General features: G+C 41.6%; 1 protein-coding gene across 1 annotated transcript in view; it reads right to left on the bottom strand.

Moving 5' to 3' along the window:
• The window catches only part of LOC126406737 (serine protease HTRA1A-like), a 35,829-nt gene extending 12,904 nt beyond the window's left edge, over positions 1–22,925 (bottom strand). The window contains exons 1-3 of the mRNA XM_050071206.1: positions 22,360–22,925; positions 10,228–10,327; positions 9,300–9,504 (exon numbers count right to left, since the gene is read on the bottom strand). Coding sequence (XP_049927163.1) covers positions 9,300–9,504; positions 10,228–10,327; positions 22,360–22,819 — 765 coding nt within the window. The 5' untranslated portion in view covers positions 22,820–22,925. The remainder of the gene's footprint in view (positions 1–9,299; positions 9,505–10,227; positions 10,328–22,359) is intronic.
• Positions 22,926–27,415: the final 4,490 nt, after the last annotated feature.

Here is a 27,415-nt window from a genome sequence, read left to right on the forward strand (position 1 = left end):
CTCCTTTGCCATGACCTTGGACAGGAGAAGAGGTTTAGAAAACAGATGGATGTTTAACTGCTGACACTAAGCATGCAGAGATAATACTGGCAAGAGTGAAACCTATGGTAGTAATTCTGATTCCTATAGGTTTTATATGTCTAGGGCAGTTATATTGTAGTCTAGTCTATTCTTTATATGGCTGGGGAAGCACTCTGGAATCTCCTCAAGCAACCCAGAGGTTCCCTGGATCCCAGTTTATAAACCAGAGGGTTACGGCCCTGCTTGTACGTGTCGCACTTTCCAAAAGCCTACACCCAAATTGTGGAGTATGACACTGGTAACAAATGAGTTAGTAGATAATAAAAGGCACAAGTGGCTTAATTACAAAACAACATATTCTCTCAGTTACCTCTAATGACATCTAACTATGCAGGGAGTTTAATTTGTCCAGGTTTTGAGATATCTGCTTTTGATAATACAATGGAGGTGAAGGGAATTTTGTCCATAGTATTAAAAAAGTTTGATTAATCAGGAGAACAAATGGGCATGAGTTTACCTAGGAACAATTTCTTCAGTAGAAAGTAGCTCTATTTAATTTACAGTGAGATATGTGGATTATTTGACAGAATAAACTTGTTTCAGGAAAGATGTATTGCTGCTGAAATGTTAATGCTGTGAGGCAGTGTTGTAGTCAAGATCACCTAAACCGAGACCAAGTCATGACCAAAATAAAAGTGTACCAAGACCCAGACTTTGAGGGGTTGACACCAAGTCAAGAGTCCCACACTGCATGACACACTTATGATAAAATGTGGCCTATGCAAATCATAGGCACTCCTCAAACTGATCTGAAACATCAACATTCCCATAAAAACACCCACAGGAAACAAGTAAAGACTCATCTTCATTCACCTCTTTTATTGCTATGGCTACTGTATAGAGGTGTGTATGTGTACCATAAGAAATCTCAGAGGTGAATTTTATGTGTGGGATTTTTTCCTTTGCTTTCAAAAACTAAACAAATACCAACACTCGACACCGAAAATCAATTTAATTGTCTCTATTCAACATCTTTTTTTGCACATGCAATTCAGTGGTATCGCCGCACTTGTGGTCTTCACTCGTCTTGAAATAAATCCCACGTCCTCTTTGTCAAGGCTGAGTAAAAATTAGGTTGAGTTAGAGATGAGTGGTCTTGAGGCCAAAACCGAGTACATCAACACTGCTGTGAGGACCACAAACTAAAATCCATTCACCTCAAGTGCATTGGATTTCAGGGAAGGATCACGAAACCTGGCCAAGAAAAACACAATCTATCTGCATGGCTATGTGCCAGTGAGAGTAAGTTTGAAATTTTTTTTTTTTCCTTTTTTGGGTAAACCAACCCTTAAAGCCAAGACGAGATTATGTAATCCAGGCCCCTGTTCTACTTTACAATACCCAGAATGCATCATAGCCTTGGCTCTATTAAGTGCAAAAACAGGAATTGGTAGTGAGGGCATGTTTCAGATATACTGTTGGCGATCACCTATCTGACTATAGCTGTGGATGATTTGAAACTTTTCTATCATAACTCATAGTAGACACTCTACAGTGACGCCACGGGCTGGTAACCCACAACAGTTCTGGGTAAAGCTGCTGCCGGTCCAACAGGCTTGGAAAACAATTACGCAGCCAAAAAGTAGGCCAAGACAAAGTGCATCAAGACCCAGCAGGGCAAAATAGTGTGTGAGTGTGTGCGTATTTTCCTTGGCTCTTTTCCCACTCCACTGCATCCTTAAGCATGGGAACCATTTTAGTTACAGGGACAAGAGATGAAGGAGAGAGTTTGGGTCAGGAGGAGAGGAGGATGTGATTCATTTCCCCTCCCTCTGTCTCTGAAGGACGACATGCAGTGTCTTTCCACTGGCAATAGAGCGTGTCCTCTACGTCCCTGCAGTGAGCCGTCTTAAACCCATCCATGCACACACACACACACACACACACACACGGATTTGAATAATTGATTGCAAGCTTGCGTTTCTCTGTCGGTGCTGTTCATCTAGGGATGTAGACATCTCCTACTTCCTGGGGAAACATTTACCCAATGTTGCTGATAAACAGATAAATGCAGGAACACATGGCTGCACAGAGGCACATTCCTTCTCTTTCCTCTCTGCACATAAACACACACACACACACACACACACACACACACACACACACACACACACACACACACACACATACATACATATTCCAATAATAGCGCCGTCCAAACCAGCACCAGGCAAATTTCCCAGAGAGAACGGGCTGAGACTCTTAATAGTAGGTGATGGGTAATACAGGGACAAACAGTGCCATTGTTTCAGGGGACCATATGGGAAACATGAGGCCAGTTTTTTCCTGCCACGTCTTGTAAAGCTGACTGTAGCATGAGGTTTAAAGTTAATGGCTAATTTATTTATAGTAACATTCAACAGTTTCAGTGGGATATAATTGTTTTTCAGGCAACTTATCATTACACCGCCTCTGGTGTTAAAAATAGGAACAGGAAGCTTTTTTTCCTAACATGGAATATATATAGTTCACAATAACGGTAGCAGATAAACCACACAACATGGCCAGTCATTTTTGAAACAACGAGCCCTTGATTTTCGACAGAAATAGACAAAAGCAACTTATTTCTAGTTTGCAAACATTGATTTTGCCAGCTGAAATGACAACTCTTGCTGACTGGTTTTATAAGACAAAGCTAGCTGGCTAATTAACATTCATGAGTTGGTTATTATCTGTCTCTGACTGACTTGTTTTAAAATGAGAATGCTGAAAGAAGCTTATAAATGTAACCTTGATAGCAACGTCTTTAAGGTCTATGAAGAAAAGAGCAACTTGTCCTTGCATTAAGCCTCATTTCCACCAAGCAGTCCAGTTCAGTTCAGTTTGTTACACATTAGAACAGTTATTTTTGTGTTTCAATTGTCAAAAGTGGTGGATGGTACCAATAGGACCATTTCGTTCCATCACATTTATTTGTTACCCCTCTGTTGAGGCACCTAGTACTAGGCCCCCAGGAAAGGCACTTAGCTTTGAAGCCAATTTTCCCAGCAGCCAAAGCTTATAACTACAACTTCTGGGTCCATCATGTGATGCCATTAGGCCCAAAAAGACTGTTTACCATAGACCCACATTGGGAAAGAGATCTATGTAAATCAGTGGATACATTATTTTAAGTGTCACAAGCCCTGCAAAATGATACGTTTGACTCGGGATTTGATCCGTTCAATCCAATATCATTTTATTGCAAGTTAGCAGCAAGCTAAACTGGAAGTAAGCCTGCTGGGCCGGTGGAAGGTAAGCGTTTGGTCTAGTCTCTGGTGCGCATCCTCTACGGGCCCGACTTAAAATATTCCTGTCTGTTCTTTATTGTTCTGAAAACATGTGTGCAACCCCATGGACAATCAACGAGGTGCAGACGTTCCTCCACATTGCCAACGAATGTCTACAGTGAATACAGCAAGAGCTGGAAGGAGCAATGACGCAGCTACTACTATCGGTAACAACCCTGCCTACATTTAAGAGCACTGTCTGTGGTGAAAACGCTAAACAGATCTAGGGTTTAGGTAGATGTCCATATGGGTTATGTACCAGTTCTAAGGATACAATACTGAAAGTGTTCGGTGGAAACATGTTTTCAGGGCTTTATAAGGGAAAATGTCTGATTAAACTAACATAACCCTGTTTGGATGGTTAGAACCGAAAAACCTAAATGGACAAAGTAGAAATGTATACTCTGAAAGACAAAGGGCTTTGAGGAAGTTTGAGCTGTGGTTGTGGAAACTTGTAAACCTAAACTAAAGAAAGACCAGGACGAAGTCTCTACCTTCACTAGTTAGCTAATAATAATGCTAACTCTTGGCCTTGGAAGTAACACTAGGTTATGTTATTATTGTGGGTAAAAAGCAAGTTAGCAAGTCTTAGTAACGTTTGCAGCTCACAGTAGAGCAGATAAACACAAAAAAATAACCAATTCCTTAAAGTCTTATGCTTTTATGCTTTTGGTTTTATCGAAAAATCCAAAGTCCTGTTGTGCCTAAGTAGCGTATGTTTGAGCTGCAGTGTGAACAAAGCCAAGGATCAGTGGGTTTACTGCATTCAGCTGTATTTGCAGTATAAAGCACCCAAGCCAAGGTTAATGACTGCACAGGTCATGTAGTAAAATGATCTGGAATGATATGGAAAATTCCCAGCACAGTGCATTTGAGTGTTGAAGTCATTCCAAGACAGCATTGTTGCTTCCAAGTCCACAGGGGTCAATATGATTAAACAAAGGGCCTTCCAAGACAGCAAGCTTGAGCAGCAAGAGTGAAAGCAGGTAAACCTAAACGCGTCCAACTCAATGTAATCATTTCCAAGTGAGTGTGACCGTGTCCAAGTTCTCAGTGAGAGAATGAGGTTAATGAGAAGCCTTTTAAAAGCTGAGGCACAATGAGTTCTATCATAATTGTGCCGTTGCCACATCACACAATGCACTCATCAACCTATTAGCTCACATAATCCTCCAGACATATGGATCCATTTTCCAGGCCTTGACCACATCGCTGCCTCTTTCTCTGTCCCTCTTGCTTTCTCTTTTCCCCCCTACTCTCGACACAGGAACAAGTGAGTGCAGCACTTTTTCCCCCTTCCCTTCCCCTCTGAAGTTCCAGCTGCTGTAGACAGACTAATGTATTCCCCAGAGCCGAGGGGTAGACCACAGCCCCGAGAACGGACTGGGTCTTGCTACCAATAAACTCCAATTTCACACAGAAAAGGAAAGAGAAATGCGACAGAAGCGAGTCATTAGGCTGAGGGAAAACCTAACTTTAAACTTTCTCACTCATAAACTGGTACAATTGTTTATTGATTATCTCAGGCTGCTTCTGGAGTCAGCTTTTCTTTGACAGAGAGAACACTACGAGGAAAAGAGTGAGGAGCAGAGAGCGAAGGCAGACAGGAATGAGGGAGGGGAGGATGGAAGATTAACGAGATATATTCAGCACCAGTCAGGATATGAATTCATAAAGTCTCATATGGTAATTTTGCAAGAAAATAGCCCAATTCATGCTTATGGGCACAGAGATTTCTCTAATAAACCTCTTAAACTAAAGATTAAAAGAGAAATTTGGCTGATGTAATGTTTGTTTAGACTTTTAAATCTAGATAAGCATCTTATTGTTGTGGTGCTATCAAATCTACAGCTTCTATTTGTCTTTCCCTCTCTATGGAGTCAGTGTGTGTTCAGAAATTAGGGATATCTTGTTCATTTCTTGTTCTGAAGAACTTGTAGTTACTCCAGGCTTAGTAGCTATCAGAGACAGAATCGACACTTAGACTTAAGCCAAACTTAAACCACAAAAATTAAGACTTGAGACTTCACTGGAGACTTGGCTTACTTGAGACTTGCCTCCGTAAAGACTTGACTTGAGTCTTGAAAACTTGTTTAGTTACCCTTCATATATTTCATAGGTACGGACATTAAAAGGAGCTGGTTTTGGCAGTTTCCGCTGGCTGCAATACTTGATCAATTTGACAATGATTTCTAAATTTACTGTTTAACCTTTTGTCATCAGAACATATTTAAAAATGGCCATCCCAATTTTCAAGAGCTCAAGGCAATGTCAACAAGTGTCTTGTTTTGTCCAACCACCAGTCCAAAACCCAAAAATGTTCAGCGTAATGATTTTGTACTTTCTTACTACGATGCATCAATTATCAAAAATAATTGACGATTAATTAATGGGCCTACAACTGACAAATCAATCGTCAAGGTCTCGCTTATTCTGGCAGTCCAGTCACCAGAAGAAAATGTTGGTATTGTAAGTTTTTGCAAAGCACAGATATGTTTCATACATATTATATCAATGTTTCCAAAGAGACACACTTCAGATTACATGTATATGAGCTGACTTTGTCATGGAGAGGTGGAGGGGATGGTGGATGGTGTGATACTTCTGTGAGACATCTGGCAAGCTGCAGAGTTTAAGACCAACAAACAACAAAATGGGCTGTTAATTTGTGAGACATCTCAGCATTTCCAATGTTCCAGAGACAGTGTTTTTAGCTACACATTGTGCCGTCAAACTTGGGTGTTCTTTAGGAACACATTGCAGGGTTTCCAGTAGCGATTTGGAGGGTATTTTAAGCCTAAACATGATCTTTTCCTAACCATAACCAAGTGTCTTTTGTGCCTAAATATAACCACATGTTAACCACAGTGGTGGGTTTTGGTTGGATTGGGCTGCAGCACTCTGGAGCTTTTGACGATATTACAGTCTTCACCAATAAATGAGGTTTGCCTAGTTGTCATGAAGAGTAGATGTTCAAACCTCTGGGCACTTTTGGGACTTCATCTTCACTCAAGAAAACTGTGTGATACAGTCAAAAGCATCAGAAGAAGCAAGTAAGTGGGCCTTGAGTAAAGATTGCTTTGTCAACTGTTTTTTCCAATCAAGAATGAGCTGTCAGCTGTTAAGCTTTTAAAGGAAAATGTTGTACCATTTTAATCTAACTTGATGTGGAAATTGCCCTCAAGGAATCCAGATTTCATTTGAGACTTGCTCTGACAGAGCTCCGTTATCCATACCTTCAGTGAACTGCCGTCGAATGAAGAAAGATTTTTTTTCAAAGCTGGAATTTAAAGTTATTACTCTTTAGGTAGTGAAATCAAATACCCTGTAGCTATAGGTCTGGATGAATACACTTTCCCTTTTATATGTAATCCAAAATGACAAGTTTGCTCGCCCTCCTACCCTCTCATTATAACTTACTCATCCTCTAATTTCAGCCTGTATTAACTCTCGCTAGTTCCACACACACACACATACACGCCAACTCCCCCTCATTAGCAGAAATGCCTGCTCCATCTAAATCATGTGGCCTTTCCAAAGAGACCACATGTCCTCTGGGGCTTCATCACTGACTCATGGCCTGAATGACCCGCTCCGACTTCACACAATGACTTACACTCTTTATCAAAACAAAGATACTCATGATGCTAAGTGTGCTTTCTCCCAGTGTGACATCCTGGATACATCTGGCTGTCATTTGATTACAATTAACCTGCTTTATCACAATCACCTGTTGTTTACCAGCCAGTTGGGTCACAAAGTCATGCAGAGGAATGCTATAAATGCATTTTACACTGGAAATGCATGCTATATAAACACTAACTTCTGCAATGATGATGATCTTTTTCATGCTTCTACAATATAAAGTATATGTCAGTCTTGAATCTGCAGGGCTGTACACACTGAGCATGTGATGCAAACAAATCCCCCGAATGAAGACCGGCCTGTCATCAACAGACGGAAAAGCTTTCATTATAAGATGAACAAAAACAAAGCGTCTGTCACTGCTCTTTTCCGCACTCTTCGCTCACATTGTCGGCCGAACAAAAACCTGAATGTTTTGACCTCTTTTCAGAATTGGGAGTCTTTGTAATACACCTTGTGTTGCTGTCATGAGCATCTATTCAGCTGTGTCACCCAGGCATGAGAGTGAGCACCATAATGCACCCTGCTCTGACTCCCAGTCAATAGGCCCTGGATCTCTGCCACGCATTCCTTCACATGACTGTTGACTGTGATTAACATGTAATAGGGATCCCTACTGTCCAGTATATAGAGAAAGAAACATAGATAGATAGGGACGTGGAGATAACAAGAGAAGAAATGTAGTAAACGTTCTGTGCAGCAAACTTTTTGCCTTTAAATATCATCGCTGGCTTTGAACTGGCCACAGGCTTGTTATTGTCTCTGCACGACGCTCGTGAGAAGAGCAACTTGCCGAGTATTTGCAGGCTGTCGTGTCTGAACACCAACAGGATCTGGACCGACTGCCAGCCAGCTGTCTTTTAAAGACCCATTTGGCTGCACCTGCATTCTCACTTTACTTCACTTGCAATCTAAATAATCTCCTAGATTTGGAGGACTCTCATGCCAGAATACAATCCCACAGCCTTCAAATGTCCCAACAGTTTAAGTGCAAAAGAGCAAGTTAATGTTTTGATCTTGTTGCAGTGATTGAGTGCACTGAAAATTCTGTGTAGCTTTGCATATTTTCTCATTCCAACTGACTAGTAAAACTTGCATAAATGGTCTTTTGTGAAACCAACATCTATTGTTCTCATCCTGGTCAAAAACATGGTTTTGTACTGACGTGCATCGGTGGTTGAGTAAACTTCATTCTCAGGGTCAAGAGCCAAAAAACAGAAAAGGAAATGAAAATAAGAGAAAGTTTAGTGGGAGAGCGGAGGAAATTTATTTTCCAGTAAGCCTGTTCTCTGGCTTTAATTAAACTAATCACACCTCAATAAGAAAGTATATCTTTTTTAAAGGACTAGTGGGACATTTGGGAAAATACCCTCATGTCCGTTTGCCAATTATGGAGCTAGAGCCCAGAGACAATTAGCTTAGCTAAGCATAAAGACTGGAAGAAGAGGGAAACAGCTAGACTGGCTCTCGTTTGTGTAATCTGTACATTAACAGAAATCTAAAAATGAAAAGCTGTTTTTTTAAGAGAGGTTATGCGCTCAAGTTGTTTGTGGCCGAGCGTGTCAACTTCCTGAAGTCTCCAATGCCAAATCTTCACGCTAACATGGGGCAATCACCTCCTGGCTCTTGCTAGAGAACATGAGAGTACTAATTTTTCATCTCATTCTTGGCGAGAAAGTGCATAAACATATTTCACAAAATGTCAAATTACTGAACTAAAGCTGCCAGTCATACCACCACACACTGATACTACTAGCTCACTGAGCACCACTGACCTAGCTAATGTTACAATTCAGCTGAGGACGTCATTAATGTTCACATCTCGGGCTGTCACGATGCATGCTTCCTTCTGCGTGGTGATACGGTTGGTGGGTGTAGTTCGGTAGAGAGAAAATAGTTCCTACGAAAATGCTCGGAACAAGGTCTGCGGATTATTTTCAGTCTCCAAGTCATGATTTCAGGAAGGAGAAACTGCTGTTGAGTTTTTCAAATCTATATTCTTTGGCCCTCTGAGCCTATATTCGAGATAAGGCAGACATCTCTACGGCTGATATCTCCAACACCAAAATAACACACTGAAATAATCTAGATCGATAAATAGTAAGAGGGAAAAACATGAATTTTGGATTTATTTTTTGGGTGAACTGTTCCTTTGAGGGAGACCTGGCTATAATATGCAATAAAAAGGAGCAGAAAATGTGTTCAGGCACTTAGTTTCATCAACATTTCACTTTCTAGATGTCTCTAACTCCCACTGTAGCTCTGTTACTTTGCTAGCCTTCGATCTGTGTGACACTGACTGACCGGTGCTTCGATCTTGATGAGGGCGATGTCTGATTTCTCGTCCACATCTTTGATTTTGGCATCATAGGAGCCGCCGCTCTTCAGCTCCACTTTCACCCGGTGCTTATTGGCCACGACGTGGGCATTGGTCACAATCTGGCCATCGTCTGACACAACAAAGCCAGAACCACTGGCCACCGCCACCTCCCGTTTGGAATAAGTCATCCTGTGGGGGGAAGAATAGGGTGGTGAGAAGGTGGATGAGGAGGGGATTAGAGAATTTCTATTCACTTCAACCTTTCAACAGGTCTCTTCTTCTGTAAAAACAAACTGAAAAGACAGCAAAACAATGCCTGATGTAACAGCAGTGCAAGACTCAAAAGTTGAAAGCAAACAAAGTTTAAAGCATTTGAGTGTCAGCACAGCTCTTGTGAACAGGAGGTAAATATACAAACAGCAAGCAGGTACGTTTTTAAAGGTGAGCTGGAGAGATTAAGAATACATAAAAACAATAAGAGGAGGAAACAAACACACACGGTAGCATTAATATATTCAGCACAGCCTCAGTGAAAAACTGCTTTCAAGTCAACCTGAGGCAGCGATAGCGGAGGAGAGAAGAAAAAGACAAGAGACAGATCTGAGTGAGGGAAAGATGGAAACGTAGAAATCAGAGTGCCGCAGACGTTCAAAGAGCCACTTTACAAGCCACAGTGACAGACTCGACGGAGACGACACAGACAAAGAACTGAGGTGTCAAAGAAGGACGTGAAGCAGAGATAAAAGAGCATAAAAGCTGGTGAGACGATGAAAAGAAAAGATGTTGAAAGACTGAAGTGGAGAGTAAGGTGCTCTACCAACTGGTGTGGTCTGGTTAAGTACACAGGTGGGCTGTAAAGTGTGTTTCAGTCTGTCCCACACACACATACACACACAGGTGCACGGCTCTTACTTGCGGTAAAGTTCAATGTGAACCACAGACGGGGCAATTTTCTCCACCACGTCGGCAATGAAGTTGTATTTGTGTCTTGGGCTGTCTGGGTTCTCCTGAGCTGGAAATACAACACACACACACACACACACACACACACACAAGTCAGGATGTCAGACGAGTAAAAGCAAACAAAAGATGCACTGAAATACTGCATGAGGTAAGAGCTGTGTGAGAATAGCAAACCAACCAATAAAACTGCCCTTTATCATAACACAGTGAGGAAAAGAAAAGATGACAGTTCATCTGCGGTTGAGACTGTCTAGGGCAGGCCTGACACACAGGCACACACTCATTTACAAACCCTTAACTCTGGCCGTAAACCTCACGAATAAATACTTAACCTTGACCTTTACCCTTATCTTACTCTGTGGTTAATTGGATACACAGACTTTAAATTCTTTAGCCATCAACAGGTCTTTTGTCAAGCCCAAATTGGTCCTCACAGCGCCACTCTCACACTCACACTGTCTGACACCGTATGTTAGAGCACTGCCAACTTCACTGAATCACACATCCCACCATCTATACAGCATTGGGCAAGTCAGGAAATGTTGACTGATTTACCTGGTAATTAAGGTCTACCCAGAAGACAGTTTAACCAAAGCTATGAATCAAGACTCCCCAGACCTTTTCCCTCTGAGCTTTTCATCCTTCCATGCGTAAACCCTTATTTTGCCACGTACCTTGGACTATTTTGTCTCACAAGGGCAATTTTCAGTCATTACACTCTCCTACAGGGCAGAATTTGCGAAAGTTAAAGGCACCCATAAGCCCTGGGATATCATTGATTGCAGTGAAGGGTTAAGGAGAGAGAAAGAGACTTTCCGCTTGAGGTGCATTTAAGCTAACACAAGCATGGAATGAGCACTGTCTTGCCGTACTGAATGCCACTAAATTATACAGTATGAAAACATTTGTTAACCCGCAGGGGGAAAATTCGGGTGTTATACAATTCTACAAGTCTACTCAGCTGTCAGATAAATTCTATTCATCCATTCATCCATCCATTGACAAGACTGAGAGTCTACAGATATGTTATGTAAGGCTGCACCTAGGCTGATAACATTTACCATGTTCATCAATTACTTTGGAGTGTTAGCATGCTAATATTTGCATATTAGCATCAAACACAAAGTATAGCTGAGGCTAGATTGACAAATTGACGTTTTGACCCGATTATGGTGCTAGAGGAAAAGTCTAGCAATCATCAATTGATGGCTGCAAATGGACCCTATATGGGACTGTCCACGGGTTCAATAATGGTCCCGTGCAAATTGCCCACATGGATGGGCTTACCCAAATGGGCCACACATGGGTAATGCAGGGGCTATCTGTGTACCAAGTGGGTACGGGCCCAACATGGGGATCATATCTGGATCCCACATGGGTAAAATCAACCATGGGGCCATTGAAGAACCTGTGGACAATCCTATATGGGGCCCATTCTTCAGCCCATTTACTACCCACATGGGCCCCACATAGAAATGTTGGCTAGGTTGAGCCAATCCCCATGAATTCTGTGTGACCAATTTTGTCTAATTATTGCAACTTTACTGCAAATTTTACGAATTAAGACAGGTTAAATCTAATTTATTGTAGAGCTGCGTGCAGCGTATTGATTCGGTCAGCCCCTCTGTCTCTCTGTTTATAGTGAGACTACTGCTGGAGGATGGGAACTACCATGGAGGACTGAGTGACAAACACACAGTAACAGGGCTAACTTTTAGCATCACACAGCTAACGTTACCCAGCAGTTATTAAGGGCTTTAACGACAGTTTGAAGCTTTTCAGTGTCAGGGTGAGATTAAGGGCAATTGAGGCAATTTTTTACTTGCCTCAACAATGTCATTGAAAAAAAAAGAAAAAAAAAAATACAAACACTTACAACATGCATCACAATTCTTTAGAAAGACTGCCATGAAATCAGACATTTCAGGCTGTGGCAATCACAAATATAGCAGGCGAAATCCTGGAGGGACAGTTTTATACAGTCCATTGACTGCACAAAGTAATAGACATAGCTACCATGGCGTCACCCACTGGTTGTAGGCTCCAGTTTTTTTTAAAACCTTGAGTTCGGCATTTTGGCTGTTGCTATCTTGTTTGTTTTTCTTGGAGCCAGAAGTGACCATATTTGGACCAGAAATGGAGCTGTGAAGGAGCAAGGGGTGGATCTGACTCACAGACTGTACTTTTTTTTTTTTTTTTTAAGATATTTTTTGCCTTTAATGGACAGGACAGTTAAGTGTGAGGGGGGGAGAGAGAGGGGGAGTGACATGCAGCAAAGGGCCACAGGCTGGAGTCGAACCCGGGCCGCTGCGGCAACAGCCTTGTACATGGGGCGCCTGCTCTACCACTAAGCCACCGACGCCCCCTCACAGACTGTACTAACGTCTCAGTCAGCCTGTCACTTGGAGAAGCTATACCCTCAATTATGAGTAATTTTAAGCCTTAATAAAATGCAATATAAAAATTCACCTCTTGTACAGTTGTCATGCGTGGAGAAATAAGCTATAAACACCAAATCCAGGCTGTAAACATGTTTTTCTTCTTCTATAAATTTGGACTTTTTAATATGGGGGTCTGTGAGGACTGACTTGTTTTTCAAGTCAGCCTCAAGTGGCCATTCAAGGAACTGCAGTTTTTGGCACCTCGACATTGGCTTCATTCTTCAGCCTCTGCGGTTGCTGCTTGGTTTTATAATATAGGAAGTATGAATGTCTCTACAAAAAAAACCTTACAATCCATCTAATACATGTTGAGATATTTTGGTCTGGGCAGAAGTGGTGGACTGATTGACCTACACCCCTGGAGCCATGCTGCTACCAAAAAAGAATAACTACTTTTCTCCAAACCTCCATACAGCCTATATTTTCCCCGTTGAACTTTAAAGCTACAAATCAAACATTAAACCTGATAAATGTCACACAAGTTTCTCACCACAGTAAGAAAGAGAAGTAATGGAAAGACTGGAGTAATTTTCCCTGTGCTAGCTTCACACCCGGGGGTTGGTGGTCAGCTGTGATAGGATTATAGTTTGAGAGAGCAGGCCCAGTGTCCAGAACTTGTGTTGTTTCTGGAGCGTCAGTACAGGCTCTCAGTCTCTTCCACTTAACCGTATTACGATGAGTGCTGCCTCCTTACACACATGAGGGAACTGACTTCCAGAGACACACTACTACAACTGCAACGCCATGTGATGATAGTAGACTTATAGGCCCATTGGTGACGAGTTTGTAGAGATGGGAAACCATGAATCAGAAGTTACGCACAGTTCAGTTACATTAAAGAGCCCGTCCAAGCCGTTGTTGCTTGATTTATGCACTGTCAGATTATTTCACTGCTGAAATGAGCTTAGAGGGGCTTTACTGTTGTAGAATTAAGCTGACTTATGAGCAGATGTCTCCTTAAATGCCAAAAAAATGCTAATTCATCCTTAAATTTGAAATCCTGAATGTCACTGATGTGTGAAGAGAAAGTCTGCAAGTAGAGCCTTTTGATTATTGTCTAATCCACATATTGCTTTTGTAACATTTCTCCATCTACTAAATTGTTGCCAGAGGCTGACTCTGGAAGGTCTGTGGATGCAGGCACCATCATATAACAGACAGATATTTGGCTACCGCTGCACATGCAAAATCTTTATATTAAATATGTTTATAATATGGCAAGAAAAAGGGAGATATCTCAGACAATGTTAGGTCAGAAATGTTTCAAGTAAAAGTGAACAGATAAGGCAAGTTTGCTTCCAGCTGTAAGTCACTGTGACAAATCAAACCTCTCCCAGTCCTAACGCCATTGCATATGTAGCAAGGGGACACTAGGACTCAGGCAAAATTTGGCCAGTCAAGGTGAGAGCACCTGAGCTGTTACGAGGCTCACTGCAAATTATTTTATTTGTATTTTAGTAAATTGAACTTATTAACGTATGGTTTTATCTTTTAGTGCTGCAGCTGGTATTGGCCTCCAGTCACGGGAGTGGCTGGTGTAGTGGGAGCTCACCTGTTGAGTTGTGGTGATATAATTTAAAGTTTGGTGTGTCACTGGTAGGAGTTTGGGTGATTTCTGTTGAAAAAAGCATTTATTTTGTGTGTAGTTTTGGTTATCCACATACAGTATACTTAAAGTACACTGGCCTATATTGGTGCACCACACCTCCTGCAGCAAGACACTCTCCCTCCCCATCGCCCCTGAGGTCACTAATAGGTGGACCCAGGTCTAACTCCTGACCCAGACCTATCCAGACCCAGACTTATAACTGATAATTACTGAGATTTATTCAATTTTAACACTGTACCTATTTTAACCAAAACATTGTGTGTAGGACTTGTAGGGCTGACCAGGAAACTCCAGACCAATTACATGTGTTTATCTCACGTGATGCTAATCGGGCAACCAAATCTGTGCATTCCAGGAAGAAGTGCAACTCAAGTCAGTAAGTGAGATACACACACACACACACACCCCCACACACACACACACACACAGGGGTGAGACAAGATGAGAAAGTTGGAGAAATGAATAAGTCAGTAAAGTAATTCCTAAAGTAAGTACAATGGCCCACTCCAGGTCGGGGGGGGAGGTCCTGCCTCAGGTGGAGGAGTTTAAGTATCTCGGGGTCTTGTTCACGAGTGAGGGTAAGATGGAGCGGGAGATTGACAGGCGGATTGGGGCGGCGTCAACAGTGATGCAGGCGCTTAACTGGTCCGTTGTGGTGAAAAGGGAGCTTAGCCAGAAAGCTAGGCTCTCGATTTACCGGTCAATCGACGATCCAACCCTCACCTATGGTCACGAGCTCTGGGTAGTGACCGAAAGAACGAGATCGCAAGTACAAGCGGCCGAAATGAGTTTCCTCCATAGGGTGGCTGGGCTCAGCCTTAGAGATAGGGTGAGTAGCTCGGACATCCGAGAGGGACTCGGAGTAGAGCCGCTGCTCCTCCACATCGAGAGGAGCCAGTTGAGGTGGTTCGGGCATCTGGTAAGGATGCCTTCTGGACGCCTCCCTTGGAGAGGTATTCCGGGCATGTCCAACCGGGAGGAGACCTCGGGGCCGCCCCAGGACACGCTGCAGGGATTACATTGCCCTGCTGGCCTGGGAACGCCTCGGGGTTCCCTCGGAAGAGCTGACGGAAGTGGCTGGGGAGAGGACTGTCTGGGCTACTCTGCTGAGGCTGCTGCCCCCGCGACCCGGATAAGCGGAGGACGACGAGACGAGACGAAGTACAATGAAAACAACTTTTTATCATCCTTGCCGACTGTCTGTAGTGTAGCTCAACTTCAACAGCTCATTAGACATTGTTAGCTACATGAGTAGATTTAATTGGCCTATACAAATGTAGGTTGTACAAGATTTAGGTACAAGTCAATGTGGAAATTATTTTTTGGTAGTAAGTAAGAAAGTTTAGATACAATAGTTGATTGTTGAGTCTCACTGTAAAGTTTCTCCAGAGTTACATACAGCATCTTTAAGTAAGAGAGCAATTTTTTCATTTGCTGTAGCAAGAGTAAGGGTCACAAAGCACTTCACAAGTCAGTAAAAACAGGACAAAACCGAACAAATAAAAATACAACATGCAGCCTGACCAACAGTAGTCTTGTATTTTACTGGCCATATTTCAACATGTATATTGATTATTCATTAAAGCATATGAGCTAGGTCCAGACAAAAGCATGAATAACTGACTGAGTCATTTGCAAATAGGCTATTGTGACATCTGCAAAACAGGAACAAAGCAAAAAGGGATCAAAAGTAGCCCGTGGGTTCTAATAATAATATCACTATGTATGGTCAAGGGGTGGCCTGAAACTTTGTCATAGACAGACACAGTGAGAGCTCCCATTTGATGTACGTGAGGAAAGTTGTTTGCCATCCAATTAGTATTAGCAGATAGGCACTCTTGAATAGGTAAAATTCAACCTGTCAGTCTGTTACACAGTCTGTAGGGTTGCAACGGTATACTGGTTTTAAAGGTATATTGTGATATGAAAATTGACGGTTATGATACCGTTCACATTTGCTGATCTACGATATTGAAAAAAGAAAATGCAACTGAACGGAGAATGTCACCTTTATTTTAGTTATTTTCAAAAGGGAGACTTTTTACACATAAAAATGTTTCCAAGTTTCAATCATAGTAATAAAAAAAATGTTCAACCATAATAACTCTTCCAGTGTTATTCTTTAAGGGTCATTCTAACTGATAATAATATAAATTCATCAATACCATCATACTGTGAGACCATGATATTTTCTCAGATGGTTATTGTACTGTGAAAATCTCATACCATTGTAACTCTAGTCTGTCGTTTACATAACAAAGGTGGAAAATGCAACCAAAACTACTGGTGATTCGGTCCAATTCAGAGTACAATACTGGGCCAAGTATTGAGCCCTGAGGGACACCATGAGAAAGATGTGCAAAGGAAGGCAGATTAATCTCTTACATAGGCTAAAAAAAACTCCTGTGATGTCAGCCCTTGAGCCTATCAATGATGATACTGTGATACACAGTATTATATAACACTAAGATCCAGTAGAAGGATAGCAGCACACTCACCAGCACCACTTCACATCAAAATACTACTTGGGGTGTTTCTTCTGTGCTGTGATTCTGGTGAGTGCCAGACACTTAACAGCTGTTCAGCCACCAGTCTCAAACACTTTGGTGATGGTACTCAATTTAGGAGCTGGGGATCGAACCACCAACCCTGTGATTAGTCGACAACCAGCTCTACAAGGAGGCAGAGCAGTGTGTACTAACTTATGGTGTGTAAAAGATGAAAAATTATTCAAGACTATAGTCTTAGTGGGAGATGATCAAATTATACTTTGCAGTAACTGAAGTCAGTTTTAAATAAAGTAAAGATTTCACCCATATGGAAGACATATTGAGGTTGGAGACTTACTTTATTAGGCTCTAATAAAAGATCCTAACAAAGTTAAGCATCAGTTAACAATAATCAGATGTCTAAAGAGATTATTTCTGGAGCCAAATCAAGTGTTCAGTGACAGGAAACCATTCAAAAACAACATTTTAAAGAAGAAAGTTCATCTAAAGGCGCTCTGTTTTTCTCGCCAGCTCTCTTTCACACACATACACACACTCACACTCAAAGCCCCCTAACCTCCTCACCCAATACACCCATTACCCCCTCCCCTCTGTACACATTGACCTTCACCACACGGGTCCCCGCTCAAGATCTCCGCTTCTTTTCTTTTCAGTTTTCCCATACATAGTACCCACTGTTTTATTGGCGCCTGCAGGCGGAAGCAGTTTTTTTCTGATTCCCTTGACTAGAAAAATTAGATGTGAATACAGTAAGGTCGGCTCCACTTCTTCATGCACTGACACACCACACACACTGATTCCCTACTGCTGGCCAATCTGAGGCACACCAGAGCCAGGCTTATGCTAACTGAAATGGAAACAAACCTTTCTTTTGCTTTGAGCATCATAGCAACTCCTGTCACTTGGTCATGTGTGTGCTATAAAATATTTCCAGTAAGTCATTGATTTTGGCTCAATGCACATTTAAATTTAATGACTCAACAGATGTGAATGTTTGGGCACTAAAGTGTAACATCATGACTCATTTAGTTTTGATGAGGCTCTGCTTCACTGCAGTTATGAAGATCTAGAGATGAGCTTTTCTGCTATTTATAATATCACAATGACACATTGGCACCATTTTGTGAATCACTGTGCAACTGTATGAGTAACTCTGATTAATCACATTTTTCCATGTCTAGTTTTGTCACAATTTGTCCCACTTTTTCTTTAGTTTGAACTCCAGGAACTTAATTAGGGACACAAGGGACTTCCAACTTATGGCAGCATATGATACAACAAGAAACACACATACATCTGAGTAAGTTGGGACCACATTTTGTTGCTAGAAAATTATGCATGAGTATCAAAGAGATGCACAGACTTACCATCAGTCTATAAATGCACTGACCACCTTCCAACCCCTGGAGTTTGAATTTGATAACTTCAAAACTGTTCATATTTCAGCTCAAGGATTTTAGTGCCTGTACAACATTTAGTCAAATTTATCATGGTCCAACTGTGACTACACTGGCAGACAGAGCAGACAGGAGGTATGGCGAGCTTTAGAAATCACACCAGGTTTGCCTTACCAGTGTGATTTGAGGAAAGAGGACATACAAACATGTTGTGCGCAGACTAAGATGCGATTCATAAAAGCATGAAAGGAATGGATAGCTATGAAAGAGGCTGCAGCAAAGATGGTCGAGCGGAAAGAGAAATGAAAAAATAATGAGCGAGAGATTTACAGGCATCACGAACAGGAAGCAAAATAGATGAGGAAAACAGACAGACAGACAGACAGACAGACAGACAGACAGACAGACAGAAACAGGAGCAGCAGAGACAGACGGATAGAAAAACATTTACAAAAAAAAAAAAAAAAAGGAAAAGACACACTCACAAAGATGATCTTTTAATATTATGAGTGGCTGAGACAAGTCAGGGAAGAATGTGCGTATTCAGCACATGTCACCAGCCGGAGTCACAGAGTGCATTTTGCAACACCAGCTGTGGCAGTGCAGCAGCTACACACTGTACTGGGTTCAGAGTTGGATTACAATCTGAGCACATTATAAGAAAGTACTGCAAACTTTTAGGTTGTTTCTGCAGCCACTGTATGCAGCTCTGTGTCAAAATGGTAATTTGGTAATCTCACAGATGCACACCATGTAAGTGCATGTCATCCCTTTCTAATCCTGAACATTTTTCCTGTCAATCTCTCCATTATAACTATCAATGAAGGCTTGAAAATGCCAAAAAAGTGGGTCATCTTAAACAAATATGACCCTGAGGTCATAGAAATATTTGACCTAATTTTCTTTGCCAAAAAGAACAACTTGCATAATCAACATCTTTACGGTCCAGAGACGAAATGACATCATGCAAAGTGTACTTGCATATGTTTTCTTAACATGGGGCCAAGTTGCAGGGTAATTACTGTAAAGGCGCTCGGAGAGGGCTTTGAGTTTCTTTTCAGTGTCAACTCCTGCAATTCTAAGCCCAAAGCCTTGGTCACACCAAGGCCATAGCCATTCAATCAGCAGTGGGGGACCAAATCTGCCCAGGGGGTGTCTCAGCTCATTTCCTACTATAGTATTTTATTTATAATAGGTAAGTACAGCTGTACAGTTACTATATGAATGAAAGCTGCTACTGTGTACATAAGTCACACCTGCAGCGCAGCATAAATGACTGACACTTCACTCAGACTTAACGATAACATAATAAAGATATTAATGTTAGTTGAATATGCCCTTGAGCTGTCTTTTGCTAGAGTACGGCAACACCACTTGGACAAACCACATGCAGAACTGCAGTAAACTGTAATACTAGAACCAATAGTAATAGTAATGCCAGTTTAATAAGTTTGATTATGAGTCTGATTACATTTGCTAATGATAAGCATTTTAGGCATATGGGAATATTGAGGGAGATGTGGCCCTCCAAAATAGGCGATCAGAGTTGTGGACTCAAGTCACATGACATAGACTCAAGTCAGACTCGAGTCACAAATTTAATTATGTAAGATTCAACCTGACAAAATCAAAAAGGACTTGCATTTCGACTTTGACTTTAACACCAGTGACTCGTGACTTCACTTGGACTAGAGCCTTTTGACTTGAAAATACTTAGGCTAACACCTTCCCCCGAGCCCAGGGATTAAAAAGTAGGCCTATGTCGTTTAACTAAAGGTGTGCCGTGAATCAATTATTTCCCTTCAAATCCTGTATCAATTAACATTAACGCTATTCATTCCCAGCAAGTCAACACTTAATTCCCCAGATCCACTTTGTTTGAATCAATCAAACAACACTCAATGAAGTTGCAGGAGAGGATCACGAATAACTAATATTATGTTATTGAGGGCCAGGTGGAAAGATAATTTCGTCTGCATACAAAAACTAAGTGCACTAACCGTGCAGGTCAGAAATTAGATGGAGATGAGACAACTTCCTCAAACTTGTTTTAACAAATTAAATTTGGAAAGCACTCGTGATTTTTGTAAATGTAATACAGTATTACTCTGTTGCTAAATGACAATTTATTTGGTGAAAAGTGCAATAATGACTTGTTTAGGACTCGAAACTCAAAGTTAAGGACTTGGAACTCAACAAGGGTCTTGTCAGACTTGACTTCAGACTTGATATGGGACTCTAGGACTTACATATACATATCCTGTATCAACTAACATTAATACTATTCATTCGCCACAAGTCAACACTTAATTCCCCAGATCCACTTCATCTGAACCAATGAGACAGCATACAATCAAGTTGCAAGGAGAGAACCATGAGGAACTAATGTTAGGTCACATTATGACTTGTTTAGGACTCGAAACTCAAAATTTAGGGCTTTGAACTCAACAAGGGACTTGTCAGTCTTGACTTTGGACTTGACTTGGAACTTGCCCATCTTGATCTTGGGACTCTGGGACTTGAGTGCAAAGACTTGAGGCTTACTTGTGACTTCCAAAACAATAACTCGGTCCCACCTCTGCAATAAATTATAATTACTGCCTTGGATCACATCTTATGTTGCAGTTAATTTAAAACAGGAGAGATGCTACTGCAGGCAGCATTATTCGCCAGCAGTTTGTGCATCTGATTTACCAAATGAAATGTGACTCGTTTTATTGCAGCCATGGAAATTTTCACTGTGTGCCTTGGAAAATCAGTGGCCCTCACCACAGTCTTACTCTGCTTCAGACATGGTTAGCTGCCTGGGCATGACTTAACTATTTAAGTTGCTTACACGACTCACAAACAAATGTGGCGATACAGTCTGCCCTACCACCGTGCCCACACAGTTTTTGATGTACATGTAAACCTTTCCCAAAAATACGGGTTACTAATTCTGTGTTTTCCTCGGTGTCTCCTGCCTGTTTTAAACTCGCTTCAACGGAGGAGGAATTATGGCTTTGAATCAGTGCCAGGCATTCCTTCATGTGACTGTTAAGTGTGATTTATGAGTGACAACAGAAACACAGTCAGAGAGAGAGAGGAGAGAGGAAGGAGATGGGGGGCTGTGGGAGAGGGACGAGGTAAGTTTCCAAGCTTTGAGGTAAGTTATAGGTCTTTGAGGCAACAGGTGTGGAAGCTCTTCATTCAGAAGTTTTCAACTGCAGATGTGGTGCACACTTCAGGTGGACGTATGTAAAACACACACACCAAAACTGATACAATGTCTTTACCACCTGTAACCAAACATGTGTGCAAGTTTTTTTTTCACTCCTGAATATCTCATATATTTTAGGATATCTCACACATGTAGCATTAATGATGATGAATGACTCACTGATTAAATTGAACAGAGCATTCTCAGTTGGTGTATTTAATGGAGCGGCAGAAGTGAAGAATGATGTCTGTTTATTATTGAGCTCCACTGGTTAGGGTGAAATACTTTTCACATGACACTGATAAAGTGCGGGTCCATACTGAAACCACTAATGTATCACCGCAGCACTGTTTAATAACAGCCTATATCATATCTATCAGGCTTTGTACATTCCTTTCGGTCCAGCTAATGCAGACTGCCCTGGCATGAACTGCATTGTATAAAACAATCAAGCGGATTACAGCCATGTGACCGCTGTTTATGCATGCCAGAGATTTAAAAAAGGGGGGCTCAGATCAAGCTTTACATCAGGGAGCTCATGACTTCATTCAACCGAGAAAACAGAAAAAACAGTTCTCTGATCGAGTCTAATTGTAATGCAGGAACAAGAGGGAAACACAGTTGAATGGTGGCTCTTGTTATCCTGGACACATGAGGATTGTGTGCCACTGAAAGCAGCTCTAACATCTGTGTGGCGTTTAACCACAAACGTCCTGTGAGGATTTGAGGAATCATGATGTGAAGAAAGACAATTTAATAATTTGCTTTAGCCAATTTGGACATGCAGATTTGTGTGTCACAGCCCAGTGCATCTTAAAGTGAAATGTTTGCAGAAAGTTCTCCAAACCATCCATCTTTCTACTAAATCTTATCAACATCTTGTTGGTTTTGAGGTCTCTTCTGATCTGAAGAACCTGAGTCTTACCTTTCCCGCAGGCTCCCCGCTGAATGAAAAGAACAGGTGGCTGCTGCAGCTTCTGCGCCCGGCGGCTCACCCTCTTCAGCTCGCAGATATTCCGGTAGGACACCCCATCGCTTCCACACACCGGCTCGCTGGTTTTGCACACGCAAGTCCCAGTCTTGCTTCTCCTCCTGACCGTAATAGTGTATGCCACCCCAGCGGACACCGAGCACTCTAGCCCCTCTCCGCACGACGGGTCCCCGAGCTTCCCAATGCCGCCGCAGGCTTCACCCTCACCAGACGCGCACACCGTGCAGCAGTTGCAGGCGTCGAGGCTTTGTCCCGCCGGGCAGTCCGCCGGTAGCCGGGGACACATCGACTTGTCACACCGAGCAGGACATCCGATAACATACCGGCTGGAGATTTGCGCATCTGCTGGCAAGGACGCAAAGGCAACGATTACGCACAACAGTGACCAGAACATGATTAAAAAACTAAACTAAAATAAGTTTTAAAAGTTAAATAAAAAGTTTCAAAGAGTTTGTGAAGCTCGCTCTCTGCTTGCAGTGTAATGGGATGAGAGAGCTCAGTAGTAATGAGAGGGGAGTCACTTCAGCTGGAGAGGCATTTAACAGAAACTCCAATGCGCAACCAATTACGCGACTTTACGTTGGTGCTGGCAGCGCATCACAGACGCGACTCACTTTCTAGATAATCTCAACAAGCCTGGTGATTGGTGCGTTTAGGTGACGTACTGAACGGAAGAGCTAGAGGGTTATTGAAGATTGAAGATAAAATAATGCAAATAAGAGAGGAAAAGGCAACACACTGTATTTATCTAAGAACTGTGACACTGAACTGCCAGTATCAAGTGACAGCAGTAGTTCTCTGTTGCTTCCCCCCAAAGAGGATGAGAGGGTAAAGGTCATCTAACCTGCGCCATAGCCTGACGTTCACCTGTCTGTGTTCACCTCCACAGACCTCCTGTCTATTTTTGTAAGATGAAACCATTTCCCTCAGTGGAAAAGAAGCTTTTATTTATTTTTATTTCACAGATAAGAAACAATAAATCGTGAAGACAATAAAGCCTCCATAAAAATAGCATTTTAAATCTTGGGTGTGATTTATCCTGGCTTCATTTGGGCGGAGGAAATGTCCGCTCGTTGCTAGGCTAATTTATACAATGTAAAATGTCATAGGCTTGTGCTAATAGCGTTAGCATGTTGTATTTGTTTGGCAAACCTGTTTAGTATAAGACAGTTGTTTTGTCAGTGAACCTTGTGAGTTGTAATGGAGCCAAATTATATACTGTTACCTTTGTTAAATGTTGCTGTTGTCCCTGGTTTCATATGAGAAGAGGAAATGTCTGTTGACCGCTAGGCTAATTTATACAGTGTCAACTACCATACTCGTGTGCTAATAATGTTAGCATGTTATATATGTTTGGAAAACGTGTTCAGTACAATTAAGTTGTTTTGTCTGTGAATCTTGTGAGTTGTAATGAAGCCAAATTATGTAACATTACCTTTGTTAAATGTTGCTGTTGTCCCTGGTTTCATATGAGAAGAGGAAATGTCTGTTGACCGCTAGGCTAATGTATACAGTGTAAAATGCCATAGGCTTGTGCTAATAACGTTAGCATGTTGTATTTGTTTGGAAACGTGTTTAGTATAAGACAGTTGTTTTGTCAGGGAAGCTTGTGAGTTGTAATAGAGCCAAATTACGTACTGTTACCTTTGTTAAATGTTGCTGTTGTCCCTGGTTTTATATGAGAACAAGAAAAAACACTCGAAAATTTGAGGGCGACCAGCTGCTAGGCTAATTTATACACTGTAAAATGCCATAGGCTTATGCTAATAATGTTAGCATGTTACGTTTGTGTGTAAAATGTGTCCAGATAAAGACAAGTATTTGTCTGTGAATGCTGCGAGTTATAGTGAAGCTGATTTGTGTACTGAAACGGTCTCTATTAAGCCATGTTTAATGTGTTTTTGAATAAACTACACTTTACAGCACTTTACAAAATCTTCCACTGCCAACTAGTGTTTTGGAGGTGTAACAGCAGAGTGACACAGACACACCAGCACAACTATAAATGCTCACAACAGCGTCGGGTCTGCTACACGAGTATAAATCCTGCTTAGAAATTAGTTCGAGGTCCCACAGTTTAATGAATTCAGCGTCATATTTGTTGTTGGGCTAGTCTGCTGTCTCTGTCAAGTAGCTGTCTGTTAGTCACTCACTACAACAGGAAACAGCACTTCAAATAAATGCTCTTTGCTGGAAAATTAATATACTTATAAATAAACTGTGTTTTTTTTTTTTTTTTTTACAAACCTGACATGTTCATGAGTCACTTGCGGTCCATTCAGTATGGACCCGCGACCCGCTTTTGGACCACAACCCACCAGTTGGGAACCACTGCTGGAGGACATTTCAGCTGTGCCAGTGTTTGCTGATATTGGCACTGACCCTGATTTAATTATTTACAAACACATAAAAATAGAAAAGTGAAACAAACCCACTGTAGTGGAAGGAGCCACGCAGCCCAGATGTTTAATATGCTGCACAGCCCTCCACATATCCTGCAGGCCTATTTCCTACATGTTTTTTTTTCTTTTTTTTTCTTACTACTCCCTCTATGAATTAGTCACTCCTGGCTTCCACACAAACCCTATGGCTAATTGGGAAAATCAGTGGTGGAAAAAATGTTGGGTGGATTGTGGGATTTGTGGAGTTAATGTAGCACTTAAACAGCCCCTTATAAACAGCTAAATTTGTTCTAATTGGAAAAATGCAAGAGAACATCATTTATGATCTTATCCCAGCTCTGTGAGGTACAAGCGGGGGGAACAAACAACATGTGATGGGGACATCCTGATGACAATACTGCATCCAAGTTCAAGTGTCAGTCAATCAAAGAGTAATCTAAACATTTCTTACAATAACCGTTTGTGACACATGCTCAATCGTAAGCTACATTTCAAGTATCAAGTGTTGGCGAACAACAAATCTCTGTTAGGTTTAGATGTCTGCGGTGAGCTGTAAAAGAATCCAGTAAACACTGAGGCGTCTTAAAACACCTCAATATAATGTGATTGATTATGGGCGCGGTGTTGTTGTATTAACGGCTCTTAGTTTACATGCTGTGGCTGGATGCAGGGGAGCACCTCTCAGGGAATGGAGGGACTTGAGGGACGAGGCCCCCTGCGGTGCACCCAGAGCTCAGGGTAACACAAGGCTTTGTATCCAAAAGGCAATTAGAGAGGGCATTATGGGATTGGAGGGTGGCCATATGCTCTTAAAGACTGGACTGCCTTGTGCAGAACAGGAAACAGTGAAAGTGAAATTCAGAACCCAGAATTCATGGTTGTTTTCTTTTAAATTAGAGCACCGTGTCATTTTGATGCACGACTCGCACCGCCGACCGACCCGAAAACAAACGAGACTTATATAACAGCAGCAAGACCTTACAGCATCATCAGACCCATTATGTGGCAATACCCGTGGAGCACAGGAACGTAGGCGAGAAATGGTGGGAAAATCTGCACATGAAAACAACCTCATCTCTGAGGAACACCCATTCTCCAACCAAGGCCAGTGAGGATGGACGCCATTGAGGTCTGTGTGATCTCTCCACTCCAGTCTGCAATGAATATCTCTGGCTGTGAGTGAGGCCCTCGAGAGTCCAAAACGGGCCTCAGTTTCCACGTCTGCAGCCACACCAAAGTCTCAGATCCTCCAATGAGGAGCTGAGATGTACATGTGAAGATGCAGCAGAACAAACTCGCAGTACACAGCACTTCCCACCTCGAGACACCAGCCAGCTATACATGTTGTTTTTCTCTCCGTCTTTGAACCTCTTGACATCACCCTTATCAACTCGCTGTGCCTACACATGCTGTATCCACAATACGCTGCACGCACAAAGGCTGAAGCCCAGAATATGTCACGGCCGGTTATCTGACTGACTGAAGAAGCTTTACATATTCAGTGTTGCTCCATGACCTCACTCTGCAGATCCATCTACACATACTGTACAAAGCCAGAGGCTGCGCGTGTAACGAGCACCTCATTAAGAGCTGATGAAAGATACCAAGACATACATGAGTGAATCATCAGTGCTGCGGAGGATATGTAGAATGTATGTGCAGTGGTGGAATGTAACTGAAGTACATAAATAGTGTACAAATTTGAGGTACTTGTACTGTACTTTATTTTCATTTCTACATTTAGTGACAGCGTTCAAGGGCGTAGCTTTCGTTTCAGTATTAGGGGGTTTCATTCGCCAGAAAATTTTGAGCATCAAACATGTAATTTCCTGCATTCTGGTCAATTGTTATGCACCAATTTGTGCATTTTTAGCATTAATTTATGGAGTAAATGTCTATAATTTTTGTCAGAATAAAAGTCCTCTGCTACTTTCATGTTTTTAATCTAACACATATAATAATGTAACATTTGCAGGGGCTATATTTTGCATTGTGAATGATTGTTAGTACATTTTGTTCATTCTTACGTACCACTACTATTATTTAAGTGATGTTTTCAATGCAGTACTTGTGTGGTATTGCTACTTTTACTTCTGTTAACAATCTGAATGTCTTCCATCACTGTGTACATGCAGAGAAAACTTAATTTCCTATTGACAGTGACTCATTTTTTTTTTTACATGGAAGTTATGTTGAGTGATTTGTTGTATGATTTGCAAGGACAGCTCTTTTTTTGAAGATTCTTCATTGTTACTTTTGCATTTATTTGATAGAGACACTGTGAAAATGGGAGAACAGAGATGGTGTGATAGGCAACAAAAGTCCCAAGGACAGAATCAAACCCTGGATGTTGCGGTAACATGGCACACACTGTAACCACTCGGCGAACCAAGCGCTCCACAAGAACAACTCTTCAGGGCTCTAAATCAACATTATTGGTTTTTAACTCTCAGTGGAATCATATCAAGATGATTCAATCACACAAATAATAATTTCAAGCACATTGCAATTAAACTCAAACTAATTAAGTTAAAGCAGTTAAATTAATTTAACATTAATTTGATTCTCTTATTTGTGGTTTTGAATAC

This window comes from Epinephelus moara, chromosome 19, assembly GCF_006386435.1.
Source record: "Epinephelus moara isolate mb chromosome 19, YSFRI_EMoa_1.0, whole genome shotgun sequence".
In the NCBI taxonomy this organism is placed as follows: Eukaryota; Metazoa; Chordata; class Actinopteri; order Perciformes; family Serranidae; genus Epinephelus; species Epinephelus moara.